This window comes from Artemia franciscana, chromosome 7, assembly GCF_032884065.1.
Source record: "Artemia franciscana chromosome 7, ASM3288406v1, whole genome shotgun sequence".
Classification (NCBI taxonomy): Eukaryota; Metazoa; Arthropoda; class Branchiopoda; order Anostraca; family Artemiidae; genus Artemia; species Artemia franciscana.
In genome coordinates, this window is record NC_088869.1 from 10,088,184 (window position 1) to 10,111,648 (window position 23,465).

The window sequence follows — 23,465 nt, forward strand, 5'->3', positions numbered from 1 at the left end:
TTGGCGAAATCCCGACTAGCAAGCTGTTCCTGCATTTTCTTCTTCCGGGGAAAATCCCTGATGCCCAGATTAAATTTCCTTTCAATTTCTTTGCAAATCTCTTTGAAATTTCTGATCCTTCGTTGAACTTCCCCAAATAGTTTGGGACAACCTTTTTCAAGCTCAATTATTAAGAGCATGGATTTTGGCAGATTTTGCACGTTTTATTAGGTCATTTATTTTTCTTTTTCTGATATTATTGTGAAGAGATAGAAGATCCAATAGTAAATCTTTTTCGTCAAATTTTATTTCGTCATCACCAAAAGATCCACAATATATTTCTGGAGGTTCGTGCTGGCTTAAAACTTTCGATACTGAAAACTGAATTTGGCGATAAGCATTTAACACCTCTCCACGACCCATCGTCTCAGTTTTATTAAAGATTATCCTCATTTTATCTTCATGGCTATTCATAGCTTCTATAGATCGTTGAAAGTCTCTAGAAATAAGCACATTCTCAGGATCGAAAAACAAAAGAATTACGTCTACTTGATCAGCAAACCATTCAAGAACACGAGCAAAGTTGTCATCGGAAAGTATTTCTGTTGTGTCGACTATTGTCAATTTTTCCAAAACAGGAGCGTTGACACAACACCACCGACACTGGCTCAGAAAGGCAGTTCGAAATTCCTCAGTGGCACCGAATGGCAGATTGTCAGGGATTGCATTGTCATTCTCACCATACGTGACTATAATAAATCTGTCAGTTTTTGGTCCTGGACCAATTCTCATTCAAGAATGAGAATTATCCACGTAGTAGAATTATTACATCTGTCGCTACTTATCCACGTAGGGAAAAGTCAGTTGCTCTTTGATTCTCATTGAAGTAACTCGAATAGCTTCTTTTCCCTACGTGGATAAGAAGCGACAATTGTATTTATTATTATTGGTGGCTGTTTTTATTTGTTTTTAGTTTAGTTTTCTTTTTATCTTGTGCTGAGGACGCCTTGTTTGGATACAGGCAAAATATACGCGTTGTTTTAGTCTTTCCTCTCTACTGGCCGTCGTCTCGTTTGAACTTTTTTTTGTAGAGCTTTATCTTTCTTTGTTGTTTATTGTCATGTCTGGCCAGTTCGGCTTAAGAACTTTCACCCTTTCCATAAAAACTTCGCATGTTAATAAAGGGCAATTATTATAGCTTCTAGTCCTTACCCTGACGGTTGCGGGGGGGGGGGCGTTGCGCTAAAAGACATAATGATTGGACTTTCTAACTATGCTGAACAAAATAGCCATCTCAAAGTTTTAATTGGATTTTTTTTTGAAAGTGATGGGCATGAGAGGAGGGAAGCTTTTTGCCCTACAATCACTTTTGACTATTGAAAAGGGCACTAGTACTTTTAATTTTCAATCAAATGAGCCTATTCAAAAATTTCCATGACAACTGCTTAGATACAAAGTGTGGTCAGAAAAAAAAATGATCTGCCCATAGCGCTCTTTACTCAGAAAGGGATGAAATAAATAAAGGAAAACATAATGGGGACTGCAAGGGAGCTTGATGATCGAAATCCACAAATTATGAGCCATATTAAAAATTTGACTAAGTTTCTTTTTCCTTTTATTAAAAATGAGAGATCAAGACTAAGTTGAAGATATCAACTTCCTGAGATTGCCAATAAACATAAACTAATTGATTTAATAAGTGAGTCACCATCACTCTATACATATAAAAAGAAGTTGAAAGAGATAGTTCTTTCTGCCTATAGTAGTGGGGACTGAATATAAAGTGATTTATTTATAAATTAGTTTAAAAGTCCCATAAAATAGTCCCATCCGTGTCTACGAGCCGATTTTTTTCTGCTTCTTCTCTCTCTCTCTTTCTTTTTTACGTACTCCGTGGGAATTATTGAGGTGTAATTCCTTCTTCTTTTTCTCTCTCCATTGTTAAAGGAGACAAAACGAGTTGCCTCCCTGTCTCCTTTGTATAACATTTGTGTATATCGTTTCTTGTTTAATAAATTCAAGTCAAGTCACAATTAGCCCCAGTAGTAGCAGTTGGCCCAAGGGGAATAAAGAACGCAAGTGTACATTTCTCAGTTGTTTGATTTTTCCCAACTGAGTAATGGCTGCGAAGATAAAAAGAACTCTCTTACTACTTCGAAGCCTATTAAAGTCAGCCTGGCCCATGCGATGGCTTCCAAGGTATTTAAAATTTATCCCTTGTTATTCATGAGACTATACTTCAGGTCTTCTGTTTACAATTCAATCGAGGCTTTGTGCATCACTGTTTTCTGTATGGCTTTGGGAGGAGATCTCCATGAATTTCGGATTAACAGAGATATTATCAATTTCATTTTGGTTAAGAGCCATGCAGGCATGGTTTCTGTCTTTGAACATGATAGTCAAAGAGCCATTTCTGTTTGCATTTACAGTGAAGCTATATCTCGAAACATTAAATTGGGCCATTCTAAAGTTAACAATGTTTTTGGTGGCAAAAGCTGGCTCTTTTACTTTTGGGGTGAACAGATAATGATGGTGTTAAAGATTAAGTGATGGGTGTTAAAGATTAAATGTAGCCGATAACAAGTTTTGGGACCCTCTAGCAACTGCCTAAGGAATAAAAATTCACTAACATAGGTGCTTTGAATCTCTGTGTTGATGGTTTTTTGCATTTTCCATTTTGGGTATTTAAAAAAATAAACCAAAAAACGATATTTAGTTTTATACTATTCTTTCACCCTTGGTTATTGGAGGCAAAGAAAGTATAGAAAGGTAAAAGGGCTGCGAAAGATAGATGGATAGAAAGGAATTTAGAGGGGTTGCTAAGATTCCTCCAAGTGAAGCAGGAAAATATGGTTTTTCAAATGTTAAATAATAAATTATTTTTCGTTTATCTATTTTTTATTGTTTTTAATGAGTTACTGCATATATTATAGTATTGTGTAATATGAGTAAAAATAAATAATAAGAATAAATAAATTTTGTGTTCGTATTTTTCTCCGTCACGTCTTATTAAGTTTATTTTCAATCGTGATTTATTCTTCTTTTTTTCTCACTCTATTTTTTGTTTATTACTCTTTTTATTTGTTGCTGCAAAAGTACCGTTTGTTTTTTTTATGTTGCAACAGATAATGGGTTTGCTTTCAATCCAATTAAATAAAATTAGGATTGTTTGCAATCCCATAGCTGGGATTGCAATAGAGTTTCTAATTATTTCAGGAGGGCTTTTTGTGTTTCGGGTTTCTTTCAACTGTCTGAAAATCATCACTCAGATGGGGAGCAGTTCGGGAGTTTAGGGACTCTGGGACTGTTATCAGGATAGTTTATCATTCTGGCTGTCATCATCAGGATTGGAAATACAGCAATAGGGATATCAGCATCTGAATACCAAATGGATGGTTGGCCCTCTTCCCTGAAGTGGCTAGAAGAGCTATGATACATAAGGTTAAGGTAAAAATTCCAAAACAAATGCCGCAATACAATGCTTTTCCAAACAAGCATATTAATGGCTTTTGTCCCTTTGAATGAAAAAATAAATTGGGATCAATAAAATAAATATTTTCGCAACATATGGGTTCAGATTCGTAGATCTACATTACTTTCAGGTGAAGAAACCCATTTTTTGTACTTAATTTATCCGACAAGCATGCCCTACATCATCAAATCCTATCAGTTTTTGCCCTTATAACTTGACTAAGCTGATAGCGCTAAAGACACTAAAGTAGAACATCTTCCATTTTTCTTACTCATTTTATTATCCCAGGTAGCATAGCTACTATGAAGGTATAAGGCGTAGTAGTGAAAACCCTTGTAGAACTGACTGATGGAAATAGTAGTAACCAAGATAAACCTTACCTACAGCTATGGGAACAAATAGACAGGATCCCAGGTAGAAACACGGTATTTTCATTACAAGATTTTACTTACCTGGTCAGTAGAAATAGGGATAGATGGTATCTTAGCCTAGGTAAATCTGGTGCATGAAAAGAACAATGTAACGCCTATAGACTGTTGCAACTTTGTAGGTATAACAATCTAGTTAACCAATTCAGTGTTTGGTCAAAAATGGTCGATACAATAGCATTCGTAAGATGGTAAGACAGCTGCCCTCAGAGATTATATTATTGTAAACCAAATACTGGCAGGATCGATAGAAGATATTAGTGTAATTAGGAGGACTGTTATTGATGTGCAAAGTAAAGATTACCGTCTGTTAAGGTCAAGGGTAAACCTAGAGCTAAACTTTCAGGAAAATAACTACCCTCCAGGAGGTTGTGACGTTGGTAGAAAACTTAGTTCAACATTCTAGGAACAGTTGAACACTAAATTGGAGAGTCAAAAATTTGGCTAGAAAGTTAGAAACACAGCGTGAAATATTGGTAAAAAATATTTTAAGTCTAGTTGACAGGAGAGACTTGTACAAGAAATATGTGAGTGATAGATCATATGAAGAAAAAAGAAATGTAAGAAACGTGGAGAAAACATAAAACATGTAAATTAAGGAAGTGTGAAGGGGGGAGGGGCTATGGAAAAAAATTGCTGAAGATTCAGAAGACGCAACCAGACGGCATAACAGCATAATATTATACTAGCAGACTCAAAAATTGAGAGGGAATAAAATTCAATGATTGGGCATTGTGGATTCAACTCAGTTTTAATTCAAACTTGAAAAGCTTATTTTTAAATTCTCTCATTCGTTTTATCAATAATACACAATTATAAACGCCTAAAATCTTGCAACCATTACAATAATTGAAACATAAGTTATTTTTGCAAAAGCTAACAGCTATTTTAGCAATATTTTACCATAATTATTTTATTGGAACTAAATTTTAGCAAACAATAAAGTTAACGTTCATAGATGTACCAAATTTTTTGGAACCCCTTTGAGGTTACTTTTATCCTTATGGATTATTTTGACATCCGCTTATTATAGCTATTTACGCCCCAGAAAGCTTTCTATTCCACAAAGCCAGCTTCTTATCACACGTCAATGATAACTATCACTTAATCATTGGACGAACGGAGAACACTTAGTACCAATTAAAACTCAAAACACTTCTTTTAGTTTCTTGTCATTCTTTTTTTTTTTGGCAATAATGCGAAACCCTAATTGCCATTAAAATCTCATCCAACAGACAAACTGAAACTTTTATTAATGACAAATTGTCATTAATGACATTTCATTAATGAAATTAATGACAGATAGACAGATAGTAGTATCTGCTAATTCGAGTTATTGTCATTTCAAGAATATTAAAATTAGATTTGATCCACTATAATACTGAGCCCTGAGAGTAAATAATGAAGCTGAACTGGATACAGTTTATAGTTATATTAATAACTGAGTACGGTGAATGATATACAGTTTTATGAGTATGGTGTAAATTTGATTCACCTAGACATTTGAATTTTTACTGATCATAGATAAGGCTGAGAGAAAAAAAAAGTTAAAATCTTTATTTTGCATCATCTTTTAACATTTGGTTTAAGGCTAGCACTATTAACTTTGGATTTGACACGCCTTACTAAATTGGACAGAGTAGGGTCTAAACATTTTCCTTCCAATTTTTGCCGTTTTTCAAGTACCTAAAATACAATAAATAATTAGTGATTGAAAAATATCCAGCCTCACGATAAGTTAAGAAACACATCACAGACACATAAAACTTTTACCGACAGGTTTCCCTTCCCATTGCAAGCTTCTGTCATGCCTCCTCTTATCCTTCTTGACCGCCTCCTTACCGCTTTTAAACTTCCATGACATATTCTCTCACGGCACCTTCTTTTTCGTCTTAACCGTTTGCACCGAGAAACCTCACTACTGATAAAAAGGAAACCCAAAAGGCGAAACTGTGGTGAAATTTTAAAGAGCGTTTAAGCTGATCCTAACTTTTGAGAGCCTGTAATAACATGTGATGAACCATGGTTTTTCACGTACGACCCTGAAACCAAGCGAAACTCAGTAGAATGGAAAAGCCTTAGTTCACCAAGGAAAAAAAAGTAAGGATAATCAAGTTGAAATTCAAAGTCATGATGATTGTGTCTTCAAACATCCGAAGGATCGTTCACATTAAATGGGCACCTGAACTGTTGACCGACTTTCGCGAAAGTATTGACCACTCTTTGTGAACGCATGCACAGAAGAATACCTGACATCTGAAAAATTCGTTCGTGTATCCTTAATCAAGATATTACGCCAGTTTAACCAGCACTATCGATCTAGAGGCTTTGGACAAAACCTAGAATTCCTGGTATGGACCACCCACCTCACTCTCCTGACCTTGCTTCATCGAACTTTTTTTGTTTCTTAACATCAAGAACGCACTGACAAGAATATTTTTTGAGTCTATGGATGCAGTGAAGGAGAAAACAACTTAGGTAATCGTGATCATATCAGAAGACAAAATGCAGTATTGCTTCCTACAAAGGAAAATTTGGTTGGAGCGGTGAAGGAACTGAGGGGCGGAAGTTGAAAGTGACAAGGGTTCCACTGTAAAAAAAAAAATTTGAATTTTTATATTTTAAATTCATTCCGGATATTTTCTAGCCATACCTCCTGATACACTGTTTCCAAACTATTTCATTTTACAGAGTTTTGACAGCAATTGACAAGGGTATCTCTTTACTTGCCGTTCATTCGGTTTCGTAATCATTACGTATCTAGCATATATGCAACCAAAGAACCAAATTTGAGCAAACAAAATAAACCAGAAGTTTTTAGCACATGATTACCGTCATGGGTACACAGGTGCAATCTTTGGGGATACTATTTCTTAGAAGGGGGAGCTAAAAAACGAGCTAAAAAATTCATCCCTGTGTGCAGGTATAACACTTCCTAAATAGCAAATCAAACTTAAAGACATAAAATAGTAAAAAAAATGACAAGAATAAAAAAAAAGATGAGAAAAAACTCAAGAAGAAGAAAAAAAGAGGATACAATAAATGATATATAAAAACAATGGATACTAAGCGGAAAAAAAAAAAAAAAAAAAAAAAAAAAAAAAAAAAAAAAATCACTATCTTACCCTATTTTACAAAACTGAGCGACCAACTAAAGAAGATTTTAAAAAGACAGCCTGAATGTTACGTCAATATCTCAAAGAAATTACAGACCTTTCACAGCTGGGGGAAAGATAAAACCAGCCCCATCCTGGGAAGTGGTGTTGACACGATCCCCTGTTCTTGTGGTCGTCTCTATATTGGTAGAACTCAACAACAATTAGGATAGAGACTAGAAATCTTTAATAGACAAAACCATGAAGCTACACCAAAGGCCTAAGAATTTTGATTTTGCATAGGCCCAATCAAAACTCCAGTGTACGACAACCCACACCACCTCATTTTGTCTGAGAATGCCTCCGTGATTTAGTCCGTTAAAGGTCCATTGCAAGTGTTCAGAGATGCCGTCAAAATTGAGAAATATATAAACCAGATTTAGCCCTTAATACAAATCTTGAAAAGACTTATTTGAGTCCCCTTTGTAACAAACTTATCAATACAGATATTTCTCTTTTTAATCATTTCTCTTTTTCTTTTGAGTCCCCTTTGTAACGAACTTATAAATACAGATATTTCTCTTTTTAATCATTTCTCTTTTTCTCTTTTTCTTTTGAGTCCCCTTTGTAACGAACTTATCAATACAGATATTTCTCTTTTTAATCATTTCTCTTTTTCTCTTTTTCTTTTGAGTCCCCTTTGTAACGAACTTATCAATACAGATATTTCTCTTTTTAATCATTTCTCTTTTTCTCAATTTCTCTTTTTAATATTTCGCAACCTAACAATATTTCAAGTGATACCAGATCTGTACAGCGATTGTCTTTTAAAGGGATTTAAAGAAAATAAAATCGGATTATTTTATTAAAATGTCTTTCAATATCAGATATTTTATTCGGTAGCCCTTTTACTGTTACATGCAAAGGGTCTATTTACTTTAGCGGTTGTTTTTCTGTTTGTTTTTATTTATTTTAGTGGGTTTGTTTTCCGATCTTTTATTATTCTTCTGTCTTTGGACTGAGCGGAGGTCTCGGCCGAAAATATTTACACTGCTTTTGCAAATAATTTTGCTTTTTCACTGGCTGGAAATATCTTAATTTTTAGTCTTCTTGATTTGTTTCTCATTTTGATAAAGAAGAAAAAAATAAAGAATAGAATAGTAGAATAAAGAAGAGTAAAATAAAAGAACAAAGTAAACATAAACTTCCAAACTAATCTATAAACTTACAATTCATGTCTTTTAGTGTAATTGCTTGCACTTTTGTAAAAATTAGATTTGATGATTTATTCATTTATTTCTTATAAGAATATTGTTTCTTGTCTGAAATCATTGGTCTTCATTCATTGGCTATTCATATAGCCAATCAGGGTATATCATTGGCTATTATCTCTATGGTGCAGTTTTCTAAAATGGCTTTTATACCTTCAGCACTTTTAACAAATCATACCAATGTCAAATTTAACAATGCTTGATAAACAATTTAATTCCAGTTTCTGACTAAAACGCAATGGACCAGCATAGATTTTTTCGTAGAACATTTATTTTTAATAAAAACAAATGAATGGCGACCTTTTTGAAGAAAAAAAAATCTCTCTTAAATTATGTGTACCAAAAGAAAAATACACTATAATTCATGTTTCATTCACTTGAAAAGTCGATATTTTTCCAAGTAAGAGGAATGCGCGCGACGACCACAACATAGGGCAGTTCGCCCACATACTTTTACGGGAGGATCGGTCAAATGACACGACCAATTTTCAGATAAAGCCATTATTTATGATGATCTAGTCAAAAATTGGGGCTAAATTACGTAAGTCAAGCATGGTGGTTTAGTCTAAAGTTGGTGCTGAATTATGTATGGCAAGAAAGGCGGTTTAGTCTAAAGTTGGTGCTGGATTATGCATGTCAAGCATGGTGGTCTATGGTGCTTTAGTCTAAAGTGGTGCTGAATTATACATGTCAAGCATAGTGGTTTAGTCTAAAGTTGGTGCTGGATTATATATGTCGAGCATAGTGGTTTACTCTAAAGTTGGTGTGAAAATATATATGTCAAGCATGGAGGTCTATGGTGCTTTAATCTAAAGTTGGTGCTTAATTATACATGGCAATCATGGCGGCTTAGTCTAAAGCTGGTGCTGGATTATATATGTCAAGCATGGTGGTTTATGGTGCTTTAGTCTAAAGTTTGTGCTAAATCATATATGGCAATCATTGTGGTTTAATCTAAAGTTGGTGCTGGATTATATATGACAACCATTGTTAAATACACTGTGGTATATTCCGTTAAAAGAATTGAAGAAGTGAATGCCATTTTTTTAAAATCGTGCAAAAGGGGTAATCATGCTAGGAGGTATGTAAAGAATTTTCTTTTTCTATTTCCTGTGCTTAGCACTTGAGTTTGATTAAATAGAAACTAGTGCCTAAAACAACAATTTATCGTAACCATACAAAAATAGGCTTACAGTATGTTCTTCTTGGTTTATATTTGCCCTCCTCTTCTGCTTTTCAGCTAGGATGACTTCCATGGCTTTAGTTTTCTTAAAGTTTTGATCTGATGGGTCCACATTGTAGTGGTGAGAAGAAAACAGTGCAGAAAACCGCGGATCTTCCACGTTTATCTTAAAAAAAGATAATTCCTTACACATATGAGAAGAAAATTGAAAATCGAAGATATAGAGGAAGAGGGCTAAAAGTGGGCATATACAAAAAAGAATGTAAACATGTTTCAAAATATTCTTCAAACTTCTTTTTTTTTTTTTTTTTTTTTTTTTTTTTTTTTTTTTTTTTTTTTTTTTTTTTTTTTTACGAAACGGTCCACCACTTTAATTTATACATTTATGGCAAAATGAGATCTAGAATTTTCAAAATTTGTGGCTGTTTTTTTTTTATATAACTATACAAAATCATAGTTAACATGTAAACATTAAGCTTTACTTGAGCTCTGGAAAAGTTATCAAAAAGAAACTTCTAGCTGGTCTTTGCAGTTAACACAAGGATTTAGTAAAGATCAATAGATAGACACATTTATCAAAAAGAACCGACATGGCTATACAAGAAAAAAAAAAATCTCTGAACATGGACTGAGCAACCAATTCTAGCCCTAGCAGGCTTACTCAACTCTAGAACATGAGGGGGTAATTACGGCTCGTTTTTCCAATGCAATAGTCAATGCGAGTCAAATTACTTTAAAGCTTGATATTTTTTAAGTTCTAAACTTAGTGTCCTCTATTAACTATTTTTTTTTTTTTTTACACTCAAGAAAAGAAAAAAGATAAATCTTGAAAAAATAAGAAAAAATAGAAAATCTCTTGAGTAGGCCCACTTAAAAGTGCTAGGTGGTAGAATGCTAAACTAGTTAAGTGGAAAGAGTTTTTCAATATTTCAAAAAGAAACTTCTTTCGTTTTTTCTTTCTTTTAAAATTCACTTTTTATTTGGAAGTTATGCCATTTATCCTCTGCGATCTATTTTTGATCGATATTAAAGTGACCCTTCCCTTAGTTGGTTTCACGAAAGAATCTGGAATACTAATGAGAACGAACTTGGAGATTCAGTTCTGAAAACTTGAGTTGAGTTAGAGTTCTGTTTTTCTTGGCTTCAAGGCCTTTTTTCATCACTCCCAAGCAGTAACAAAAGTGTACCAGCCTAAACCCAACTAAAGCAAAAAAACAAAAACAAATCAAAGTAAAAAATTCCATCAAAGTGGGCAACCCCGCGGCCACGGCACCTGGAGCAGCTGCCCCGGTTGAGTAAATTTTGTGTGAAGAAACAAAAAATTTCGCAATAGGGATTATAGTGACGCATAATCCCTACATATACTTATTGACCTACATGTTAAAGATATTAGAAGAAATAATAAAAACAACATTAGAAGAAACGAGAGCAAAATTTTGAGTCAGAACTTCTGGCAAAAAACTGTGAGCGCTGTGAATTTTAGAACATTCAACCGAAAAAAACAGTTCCTATGTAAATCAGTCCTTGTTCAACTTAATACAACCCTCACTTAATTCAACCACCATTCGAGTTAAGCCATACCAAAGACTTAATTAGATTAAGTAAGGCGGAATGGGAGGGAGGGGGAGGTAAATTTCCTGTGGTTGACCATATCTAAAGGAAACATGCTAATAAATCTAAGTAATACCCATTACATACCGCATTTTATGCTCTTTCTAAAAATTTGGGCAACTTTTCTGACAAAGCCCTACACCTTTTAGTTTTAATCAGTCATAGCAATTTTTTTTCAATTTGTAAATAGTTCACGATTGTAAACTGAAGAGAGAAAAACAAACAAAGTCATCTAGAAACACCTGGCAAAATCTATAGTATAGAACTTAAAAAAATAAGAATCAATTCGTTCCTCTGGTTTGTACTTTTGCTTTACGTTAGACAAAAGTTAAAAGAATCATTTCTACCAAAAGGGCACGGTAGGTATATTTCTGTCATATAATTTTTACTAACTCATATTCTAAATATCAATCATGAATGTTTACCCTAAATTAAGTATAATTAGTAGAAATAGTTCAACAATAAAAGAATATGCCTACTTTAAGGAAATGTCAGGTTGAATCCAAATAAACTTAATTATAATAATTATAATTTTAATAATTTAGAGTTTTAATAATTTAAAAGTAGACTTGCCTTCTATATTTATTATTTCTGCTCTGTAAAAATGCACTGTTTAAGGTTCTGGCGGATTTCAGCCAGGATCAACGTTTATAACGTTGCCAAAGATGCAACGCTATAGCGTTGCCAATGATGCAGTAGGTTTTGGACTTCTACAGTTAGGGAAGGGGGCAGTACCCAAACTCTTGTTTTTAGCTATTTATGTGCGTTTTAAGCATACTCAATCTAAGTTTTACCCGTTTTAATATTTATTTATTCATTTATATTAGTACCTGTTATATGTTTTCTTTGCTATAGCTGTTTATTTAATTTTAGGTTTTATGTATTCTTTAACAATAATTTCTGGTCGTTTTTGAGTTCGAATTATTAAAGTTTTTTATTTTTGCTGATCCTCAGCTTAATATGGCCTTTACTTTTCTTTGAAAGACATCTTTTCCAGAAAGTTTTTTTTTAATTAATTCGATTAAAAGAGAGATTAGCTATTGATAATCAAGTTAATCAAGTAGATTAACAATTGCACATGGACAATGACTATGTGCTGATCATAGAGGTAATGAATCTTTGTGGGTGGAGCTTCGACTCGCTTTGGCGACTGTCCCTATAACAATGTTTTGGATATTACCCTAGCTCTACTAAAATTTACAAATAATAGTTTCATAACATATTTAACTAATAAACAATTTTTAAGACTTTTAACAAACATAAACTGATTAACAATTTTAAAGACTTAACTACAAATTTAATAAACTTAATTTTTTTTAAGCAAATAGACTGCTTTATGAATAACAAGATAAATAACAAGATAATTTTATAACAGAAGAGTTTATCAGAATAGGAATATAGCTAACACTCCTACTAACAACTCACTGCAGCACCAAGCCACCCGAGGCCAACAGAGCTACGCAGGCTCCTCTTCCATCCCAATCAATTTAAAGTCTCCCTCTTTACATCCTCCCAGGAAGTTCCCATTTGTCTTAAATCTTTCCTTACGACATCCACCTACTTTCACACACCGTCAAGTGGGTCTAAATAAACTCCCAGTTGTATTCTCTTTTATGACAATAGCAGATTTTTGCCCCCCCCCCCAAAAAAAAAAATAAGCTGCCTAGTCACCTCCCACCCAAACAAACATTATGAGTTGACTTAAAACCACCCCCAACAGGCATGTCCTTGAAAATAAAATCTTTAAAATGAAATCAAAGTTTAATACTTTAAAATTAAGCTAGAATCAAATATTTATAACTATCCTGAATAAAAATAGACAGTCGGTGGTCCTAATACCTCAAATCCTTGTGCAACTCATTTTATAGCGCCAAAGCTTCTTTTATCATAAGTTTCTCTTACTACCTACCCATCTACCTACCCGAAAGCTATCGTAAGCTCCTCTTACTCTTCTGCCTACCCATCCTCCTTATGTCTGCCATGGTCATTTTTCCTGTACTTCTTTATCTATAGCCGTGGAGTTGAAAGGCTATCAAGCAGCTTGAGCAAACAGTATGTTCAAAGTTGAATTCTTATCCTAATAATAGGTCATCTATGGTAGTCAAACTAAAAAAATAGTTAGAACCAAAAATTTATACTAAACCAATTCCTACTAATTTTATTACCTTTTTTTAAATTTATACAATATTTTAGATAAAGAATCTAATTTTTTTATGCAAATACATGCTTATACATATTTAAAAAAATATTTTTTATATAATTATACAATTTTTACTAATGCTATAAATTTCAGTATCAATTACTAAATTTATTATTTATGAAAAATTATCTTAATCATTTATAGTAATTCAACATTATCCATAGAAATATCCCATAAGTTATTTATAACAATTGCTGACAACTGGTAACTGCCAGGCATAGACAATTATGATACCAAAACAAACAAATATTGTACGCAAAGAGAAATGTATGCCAACTATTAAAAATTTGAAACAGCCTTTTAAATTAAAAATTTTTATTATTAGATAAAACTTTTTTTAATCTAATAATAAGATATCTTATTTTCCATGATAAGTTGCTAGAAGGCCCAAGAGAGCCGCATTAATTTTTCGTTGACACAGCGAAATCTGTCTCCTCGAATTATTCTTAGTATTTAAGCTCGAAGTCTTACTTGCCTTGGCTTTAGCTATAGTGATGATACCCAACGTCCCCCATCGTGGGGCACGGGGTAGGGCATAGGAATAGTTTGGGGGGTCATGTAGAGGATGTGCTCACTTTGGCTGACTATACTCTAACTAGAGCCCAAACTTTGATGAAAAAAAATCGTGTGAATGACGCTATGTATTGTATGAAAGGTGTTGTAAACGTGAAACAAATTTCATTAGTATAAAATATGCCTAGAGGACGACTCGAAAAAAGATACCAAGTTATTGTTCCTTTAAGCTTCCTTTACAAGAATAAACGTAAAATTTTCAATAATATTTGTTTATTTAAATTTATTTATCACGAGGGGAGCCTCGGGATTTTATAAATACTCAAGTGGGACATGGTCTAAAATCGGTTGGGAACCACTGTTATAGGGCGATAGAGAGAAAACGAGAGAGAAAGATAAAGATAGGGGAAGTAATTCAACAACGAAAGTTACGCGTCAAACAGAAGGAAGATACATTTGGAATAATTTGAATACATTCATTATACATGAGTTGCTCCACCCCCTCCTCTCTCTCTCTTTTTCTCTCAATCCCTCTATAGCAGTAGTTCTCAACCAATTTTGGGCCATGCCCCATCAAGCCATTTCCAAAATCAAAATTTTGGCATTTAAATTTGGTTACTCAAATAATGAGGCTCTTCAAATTTACCTTAAAATCCTCTTCTTTCCTAGCTTCTTCAAAATCTTCTTGGTTTTTCTTCTTCTTCTTTTTCTTTCCACTCTCCTCATTTTTTAATATATTCTTCAAGCTGAAGTGTTTCCTCCCATCATCGTCGCCTAAAAGGAGCTCGAGCTCAGCTTTTTGTTGTTTCAATCCTTCTTCTGGGTTCGAGTTCTTTTTGGCAGACAACTTTTTCTTCGATTTCTTCTTCAGCTTCTCAAATTCAGGATTATTCACGAACTCTTCCCTGTAATTTAGATAGTAATAACTGGAGTCAAAATACAGGATACTGTAGATTTCTGGGTTATTGTAAGTTATTTATAATAAATACTTCAAAAATTTCAGATTTTATCTCGCTTAACTATTCTTAACTGCCGGTAAACACTAAAACAGCTAAGCGTTTAAAAACTGTACAGTTAATTTATAGTCAAAGTAAAAACTACAAATGATCCAATTCATGGACTTTTTCATACAGATCATCATTGTAAATTACTTTAGAAAATTACGTCAGAAAAATTTGCCAAAAATTCACTTCAAAACACTCTAACATATTAATCATCAGACAGTCATAATTTTTTAAATTGTATTTTATATTACTGCGTTGGATTTTGCGTTTCAATTTAGAGATTGTGTTCTAGTGACACCTAGCATAGGGTTACCCGAATAGGAATACAAAAATTAACAGGCAGTGGCGAAATTTTTTGTTCGTTTTAAACTTGTGTCTTGCATTTCTGTTGGGCATGGGGAATGTGTTCTTGTAGTTGGAGCTCTTCAAACAGGCAGAAAAGACGCAACAGACGAAGAATTAATACGTAATTTTTAACTTGTGTTTATTAAGCTCTTCAATTAGGCATCTAAAAAGGAAATTTAACAAGCAAAGGCCTACATCTTTGTTCAATATTATTTTAGGGTTTTAGTTCTAATTCTGTTACAAATACAGCTATATAATAGTTATATAACAGCCAAGACCAAGAGTGGGCAAACATTTTCTTCAAAGGGTTGAATTCTAATTTCCACACTCTCTCCAAAAGCAGCATACAATAAAAAATGAATATATTATAATTGAAATAGGTGTACTTTTCAATTATAAATTCAATACTCTACCTCTGCCGTAGAGGTTTCAACTTAGTGTCTGCAAAAATATGGCTTTTTCGCTTTTCTTTTTTTGTCAGAAGAAAGATCACGGTTTATCCATGGCGTGTTTATCCACTCATTTATTCTGTCTTCGTTTTTTTTTCATGGGTGATCGTATTGAACCAATGAAGGTTAGAAGGTCAGGAGAGGGCTCATTAGAATGAAAATCAAAAGTTTTGATTTTAGAATTTGAAAGTACGAATTTGATTAGAATTCAAAGGGTTGAATTCTAATTTCCACATTCTCTCCAAAAGCAGCATACAATAAAAAATGAATGTATTATAATTGAAATAGGTGTACGCCGGGTTCAAACCCAAGAACTCAAAACCATGTGTCTGATACTCTACCCTCTGAGACGGCCTTGCTCGACATTATTGTCAGTTAAACAAATAAACAGATTCCCTTACACAGGTTTTGCCCTGCGTTGCCAACACTGTCGATTATATGGTAGACGATAAGAATGCAACTGTTCATACCCATGGACAATATTTTTGAACTGGATATCACTTTCAACCACAGTACAGATATCTAGGCAGTAGAATCAAACTAAAAAACATCTATCACCAAGAGTCTCGGCGCGTCAAAAAGCTCCTCCCATTTTCTTTGGTTAAGCGTTTCATTGTATATTTCTCACTATCTTTAATAAAGATTAAAAAATGGTACGAACTTATATTATTTATTATTACAAAAGCAAACATAAGGGGTTAGCGAGCAAATCGGTTCGCTGCTATCCTATCTCAAAGGTATGACTAATGAATTGACTGAATGGCGGATTCAAGATTTCTAAAAGGGGGGGGGGGTGGATTAGATTTTAACAAACACGGAAAATTACAGTGCTAACTTCTGATCAACGCTGCAACAGGGAAATAGCCAGAATTTCATAAATAGTGGGATAGGGATCCGTGAACAGGATCCCTATCAACAGGAAATTTCATAATATGCAACGGGAAATTTCATAAATAGTGGGATAGGGATCCGTGAACAGGATCCCTATCAACAGGAAATTTCATAATATGCAACAGGAAATTTCATAAATAGTGGGATAGGGATCCGTGAACAGGATCCCTATCAACAGAAAATTTCACAATATGCAACAGGAAATTTCATAAATAGTGGGATAGGGATCCGTGAACAGGATCCCTATCAACAGGAAATTTCATAATATGCAACAGGAAATTTCATAAATAGTGGGATAGGGATCCGTGAAGTGGCGGAATCTCGATATCTAAACTGTCCCTTGAACCGTTGCTCATGTATTTCGTGACGGCATTCAAATCTTATGATCACTCAATAACGAAGTACTGTAAGAGTTTTTTACTTTCAAAACATTTTAATGCTTGTTCGGAGATGTAGGTGGGCCCAAATAGGGCGAAGTTGGCAGTAAAGCATTATGTATAGATGTGTTACTTTCTGGTAATGATCTGGAGAGCTCCAGGTGAGAAACTGACTTGAAAATATTTTTCGAGTCATCGTTTGGTTGAAGGTGAGAGGGACCGGCTGGGAATGCAAGAACACAATTTGAGTATAGGACGACCTTAAAAATAGAAACGAAAACCTTAATGAAGTTTTTATCACTACACAATCAACAACATAACTTTTTATTTTTCCTGACCTTAAACAGGCAAATCAGTGACAAAAGTGTAGTAGCAAAGGGCAACGATCTTCTGGCAACGATCCAAAAACTCCAGCAGATGAACAGGCTTAAAATTCTCTCAACTCCATCTCTCTATCCTCTGGGACTGAATCAGCTTCTATAATAAACAGTGAACTAAGGATACTGAATAATATTTTTGACTTTTCGGATTCTTCGACCGTCGAGTTCTGCCAAGGTGGGATTGATTTCTGCGTGGTAAGTTCGATCTCAACTGCAGTAGCCTGCGCTGGACCCAGAATTTGATTCTAGTTGAGATAATGTGACAACACTTCTATAATAATACGTAGGAAGAGAAACGTATTATACGTATTATACCTACTTCGAAACTCGCTTTACTTCTTTGAAGAAAAGCGAAATAGATCCACCTTTTCAGACCTGAATGGCTCTATTACGTTGCTATGTGTAATCTAAAGCCAAATTTGTGGGCAAGTTCGTTGTTTTTTTAGTGGTAAAACTAAACAGATCGCCAAAAATACATTTATATAAAAACTGTGCGTTTTCCTGGAAGTTTTTCCTGGAAGTTTGGAATTGAAGCATTAGAATATATAAAGAGACATGGTTCATAATGTGCCTCATTTTTAGTAGAAATTTCGTCACACGACATTATAATACTGCCTAAGCCTGCCTAAGGGGAAGGAACTCTTTCAACAAAGGAACATAACGAAAAATATTCGTCTCAAAACATGAGAATGAATCAGAATAAGAAAGAAGGATCAAAGGAACAAACCCAGGAAAGAGCACAGGAAAAAACCGTAAAAGGCACAGGAACAAAAGAGCGAAAGATTATAGCTAAGACACCAAACACCGGAGCCGACACAAGGAAAATGGAAAAAAGGAACAAAATCAGGGACAGACACAGCAGCGACTACGTTATGACCTCAACCTAAATTCCTTGTGAATCACCCTTTACTGGGTTTGGAGCTAGTAAAAAAAATCATAGCCGAGTGGTTAGCGCACTAGACTTGAGACCCTTTGTTCATGAGGACGTGAGTTTCAGTACTGGTGTCTCTGGTTATTTGGTTTGACCGAGGGTTAGTGGCGTGACTCTGCAAGCTCAGCAAGAGTCAACCCAGCTCTAAATGGGTATCTGGATAAATCTGAGGCAAGTAAATAGGCCGGGTAAGCGAAAACAAAGGATAGCTCGCCCAAACCACCCATTGCACTTCCTGTCTGAAGGGATATGAAACGGAGATCAGCACCACCAATAGGAATTGTAAAATCCAATGCCGTGTTCAAAATCCAAAAACAATATTTAAACAAAATACGATGAGGTAAAGTTGGATTTTGTTTAAACATGTTTTCTTTTCATTTTCTATTTTTTGTATAGCGTCTGTTTGCTTTCATTTTTAGGTTTTTCTAGGCTAGTTATCTTTTTTCACGTCGATAAAGGCTGACATGAATCCAGTTTTAGTGACGATCCTTACTTTCACTTGCAAAAACTAGGTTTTTTTTATTGAATGTCTGACTTATTTTCTAATCATGTCAGAAAATTACCAGAAATCATAGTGATATCAACCACTCAAAATATCAATGATTTGCTCACATTCCAGTTATAGTTGAGGATGAGGGTTATTCCTTCATTTAAACACGGGAAATAAAACGATACAGATCACACAAATCATTAACAATTTGAAATGAATATTTGACTGATCTAATAGAAATTAAGGTTAAGAGATCACGGAAATCGAAATTTTTAAGACTAATTCAGAAGATAATTCATACCTCAATTTAGTTTCTTTTTAATCATAGAGGAGACAACATTTACGTTATTACCATGAGTGGGGGGAGGGGGTACTCTTTTTCATTTCTGTGTAGAAGTCCTTACTGCTTTATATTTTTTTGTAATTCAGTTTTGTTCAGCTTACGGCAGTTTCCTAAGGAAAAATTTATTTTGGAAAAAAGTCTCTATTTTAAGGATCTTGGATATGGGTTTTTAATTCCTCGTGAGCAATATTTTCATTCCCTTACGATTTTCTCGGCATTTATTAGTTATTCATGAATAAGTACTTTAAATTCGTAAAAAAGGCAATCACTCCTTTTGTAAAAAAAAAAAAAATCCAGATTAGACCCTTTTTTGGAGGAAAAAAACATACTTGAAATACGGATCATTCATATCAATGTCAGAAGGAGTATCATCTTCGCTCTCGGTTTGACTTGTTCCTTCAGTTTCTTCTAGTTTTGTTTTCTCTCTATTTTGTTTCCTTTTTTCTCTCTTCTTCTCCAAATACTGCTCCCAGGGCGTTAATTTGTCTTTCCCACTAAGCTTCTTTTCAACCAGCTGCTCCACTTTCTCTATAAAAGAAATAATACAAGAACAAGGAATAATAACACAAGATGTAAGATGAACATCATTATAATACCTTTTCAAACCCGTCATAACGTTAAGCCGATATACTGACGAATATGACGACATGACGAAATATTGACTACTTCTTCTTCTTTGAAACCACTGCCACTTTGGAGAACCAATGATTCCCTTTCAAAATAAACGACATAGACTTCATCTACTTCACCTTGTATGAAATCCTCCTAACGTTAATAAATGGATGAAAATACGGCAGATTAAAATTTGACTCAAACCAATAAAGGCCCCATATTTCATCCACCTGATAAGTTGTTTTGTCTGCGACCTTATCAAAACTACGGTTATGTTACCAAAACCTGCTTACTTATTAGATATTAAAAAAAAAAAATCTTTAGCTTATCATTGAGAACACGAATAGATATCCGACACAAAACTGACGGAACAGATAAGGACTGCAAGACCTCTTTGACATTTATCAGTGACTATACTCAAATAAGTAAGGTAAGTAGGTAAGGTAATAGGCCATTGGCAAGTTTTATAAAAACTTGTACCCAAGCTCATTGAGTGCTTTCTTCTCTTCTAGTAAACATTTCTCGGAACAGATACGATAAGTGGAAGAGGAGTTTACGCAGCTGCTTTAGTCTCAGCGAGTTTAGTTTTGCAGCTCGTTGAGAATAGCGAGTTTTTTTGTCGGATATGTTCGTGTTCTCAATGGTAAGCTTAAGATTTCTTTTCTTTCATTTTTTTTCTCTTTTCTTTTGTGGTTCAGCTACATTATCATATACACATGCTGATGGGATAAACCATCTGCGCAGGATTATTATGAAAACATTTGTTGCAATACAGGCCAGTGAAATTCCTCTTTAGTTGTTTGTTCTGAGGCCGAATTCCCTCCTTGAAAACAAAACTAAATGCCCTGATTAGATACCTTCTAGGTATCATTAAATCTACATTCAGCTCCTCAAAATCGGTTAACTACAGAAGTGAGGCATCTGGATGCATCTTCTTACAGTTGTTTCCTCCTAGAAGTTCCTCCCACTTCTTAATCCTTTCCTCTTTGTAAAAAAAAGTATCTGTTTCTTCTGTTCTGACTATTCGGTGGTTCGTTAAGCAACATTGCTAATAACCGACATTCCTTGTTTCCAAACTCAGAGAACTTTTTCTAGGAGGGGGTGGGTTGGGAGATGGGGAACAGAAAAACATTTGTTAGTCCAATATTTCAGAATTTTTGCTGATGGCCCCTTGGACCACTCTCAATCTTAGACCCCCTCCCCCACCGTCAGTACAGCCAGATATATTATAAAATCCCGGATTTATGTTGAAACGATCTGATGAACTGGGGGTACTTGACGTTGGAGCTGTGGACCCCAATGCACAAGAAACTTGGAAACAAACATTGGTTCACCCAAAAATGTGGCAGAAAATCTTTTCTAAACTGCTTGGGGTTTTCACCGGTAGGTCTTTCGAACAATAGGAACTTAATGTAAAAAAACAACAACTAAGTTTGGGGGCTCAGGGCAAGAGCCTCCTGAGAATAGTGTCCAAAAATGGACCATTCTCAATCTTAGCCCCCCCCCCCCCTAGTACAGCCAGGCATATTATAATATCCCGGATTTATATTGAAACGATCTGACGAATTGGATGTACTTGACGCTGAAGCTGTGGCTGGTTTAGAGGGATAAATTTTAAACTTTAAGGTGGATATCTCATTTCAAAAACCTTTCTCCCCTGGCACGAAGGCAACCACAATTCAACCCTTCTTCTTCAAATCACTGGTAATAATTCAATGAAATAATCAATGAAATATAATTTATATATAGTTAACATAAAATTGTATCAATGGGCTTTACTAAAGTTTAGCTAGAGCTTAATTTTTTGTTAACCCAACACAAATATTTTGCAAAAATCAGATTCTATCAAATTACTACGCGCAAACGGCGGGTAAGGAAGAAAATTGAAGGTTTTTAAATTCAGTTTGAATCACGTTTTAGTTCACGAGTCAGAACAAGTTCAATTTTGCTCCTCGGTGTTTATAATTTATATTATATTATATGCTAAAAAACAAAGAAATAAAATACCTTTTAAACCAACTCCCCATGTAATTTCCATTTCCATTTCTTTTTCTTCTTTTGGCTTATCAATTTCAGCTAAAAGAGCTCGGTATTTGGCAACATTGTCTTCGTTTGCGTCACCAGTATTGTCTTCAGTATTCTCAACGTCAGATTCCTCTCCTTCACTGGACGAAGTAGCTAAATATTGGCGAATCACACTTTCATCGATATTAGCACCTGTGAAAAATATAACTAGTTTTATTATTCCGATAAAAAAGTGAGATTTGACCCCTTGTCTTCCAAAGAAAAGAACTGATGTTAAAAGAGATGTTAATTTTTGCGAGTTCAGTCAAGAGGAAATTCTGATGCTTCATACAAAAAAATTATGACAATAATAATATAAAGGAATTACACAAAAACTATTAAATCTGGGATAAAAACTAGCGACGTTTTTTTAGAATTTACTATTTCAGTTATCTTAATAAGTATTTTTCGAACTATTATGCTCCAATAATTAAGTTTTAAGAAATTACTACGCCAGATCTAGGGATGAGGGGAAAACTCAGATCATAAATACAAATTCAGCATAAATAGTCTTATTGTAATTACAAACTTTAGTTCTTTATCTCAAAAGACACATTTTTTTTCAACGGTGTAGAAATAATAAATATGTTATTTTATTTAGAATACTCTATATAAAATAATAAAAGAAGGTTTACTTCTATTTCCATTTGATTTATTCCATTATATATACAATCCGTCGGGGACTTTTAATACGCAGAATTCGAAATTCTAGAAGTCAAAATTCAACTACTTTCAGTTCACGTCGATTAATATGACGATACTACAATTTTTTTTTTAAAGCAATGGAATGAGCATACACAATCCAAAACAAGGGTTTACGCTAAAACATATCACAAAACTCATCACGTTAGAAACCAATTGCTAAAAACCTATCTCGTAAAACAAATACGAAAACCAAACTGTACTGTTTTAAGTTTGATTTAAGTTTTATTGGTTAATATTGATTTAAATTGCCTGGTCACCAGAAGCTACGAGCGACTCATCGGCTGATTCAAAAGACAGGGATGTGCAGAGGAGGGAGGAGAGAACTGACCCCATCCGAAATCCGAAAATAGCAATGAAATGAGCATACACAATCCAAAAAAAAGGGTTAACGCTAAAACCTATCACAAAACCCATCACGCTAGAAACCAATTGCTAAAAACCTATCTCATAAAAAAAAAAAAAATACGAAAACCGAACAATACAGTTTCAAGTTTGATTTAAGTTTTATTGGTTAATAATGATTTAAATTACCTGGTCACCAGAAGCTACGAGTGACCCATCGGCTGATTAAGAAGACAAGGACGTGCAGAGGAGGGAGGAGAGAGAATTGACCCCATCCAAAATCCAAAAATAGTAATGAAATGAGTATACACAATCCGAAAAAAAGGGTTTACGCTAAAACCTATCACAAGAATCAATCAAAACAAGATCAATTGACTAAACGGTAATTTGTGCATGCTGCTACTAATACTACTACCACAGCTACTTCTATTCCTAATACTGCTACTACTACTGCTGCTAATAAAATACTCCAACTAGGCCTACTACTTTTTTGCAACTATTTGTAAGGATAAGAGTATTAAGATGAAAAGGGGGTCAAGAGGGCGCATCATCAATATTTTTGGGACGCCTTATCGCGTCAAGATGAAACTACCTTTGTATCATAAGGGAGATGCTAAGACATCTCAGCAATATCCCAAGAACGACTGAGGGTATTAATTTGAAACTTTCAGGGCTACTACTAATACTACTTCTGCTCTTACAATTTAACAAAATCAGAAGAGTGTAAGTGTTTCCAGGTTGTCACAGAGCAAAGTTACAATTTTTTAGGAATGGTATTAG

The 23,465-nt window shown here is 34.3% G+C and overlaps 3 protein-coding genes across 3 annotated transcripts in view; 1 reads left to right on the forward strand and 2 right to left on the reverse strand.

Moving 5' to 3' along the window:
* LOC136028837 (electron transfer flavoprotein regulatory factor 1-like) overlaps nt 1-23,465 on the forward strand; it is a 194,624-nt gene that overhangs the window by 59,125 nt on the left and 112,034 nt on the right. The gene's annotated exons all lie outside the window — the stretch shown is intronic.
* Nucleotides 163-771, reverse strand: LOC136028684 (EH domain-containing protein 1-like). Its single transcript, XM_065706512.1, has one exon. The coding sequence runs from the start codon at nt 769-771 to the stop codon at nt 163-165; it is 609 nt and encodes a 202-aa protein (XP_065562584.1).
* LOC136028834 (ESF1 homolog) overlaps nt 5,422-23,465 on the reverse strand; it is a 44,678-nt gene continuing 26,634 nt past the window's right edge. Inside the window, exons 7-11 of the mRNA XM_065706766.1 lie at nt 21,582-21,791; nt 19,292-19,490; nt 14,399-14,657; nt 9,439-9,594; nt 5,422-5,565 (exon numbers count right to left, since the gene is read on the reverse strand). Coding sequence (XP_065562838.1) covers nt 5,446-5,565; nt 9,439-9,594; nt 14,399-14,657; nt 19,292-19,490; nt 21,582-21,791 — 944 coding nt within the window. The 3' untranslated portion in view covers nt 5,422-5,445. The remainder of the gene's footprint in view (nt 5,566-9,438; nt 9,595-14,398; nt 14,658-19,291; nt 19,491-21,581; nt 21,792-23,465) is intronic.

Coding starts and splice junctions, on each gene's coding strand:
- LOC136028684 (XM_065706512.1), bottom strand. CDS start 771: ATGAGAATTGGTCCAGGACCAAAAACTGACAGATTTATTATAGTCACG.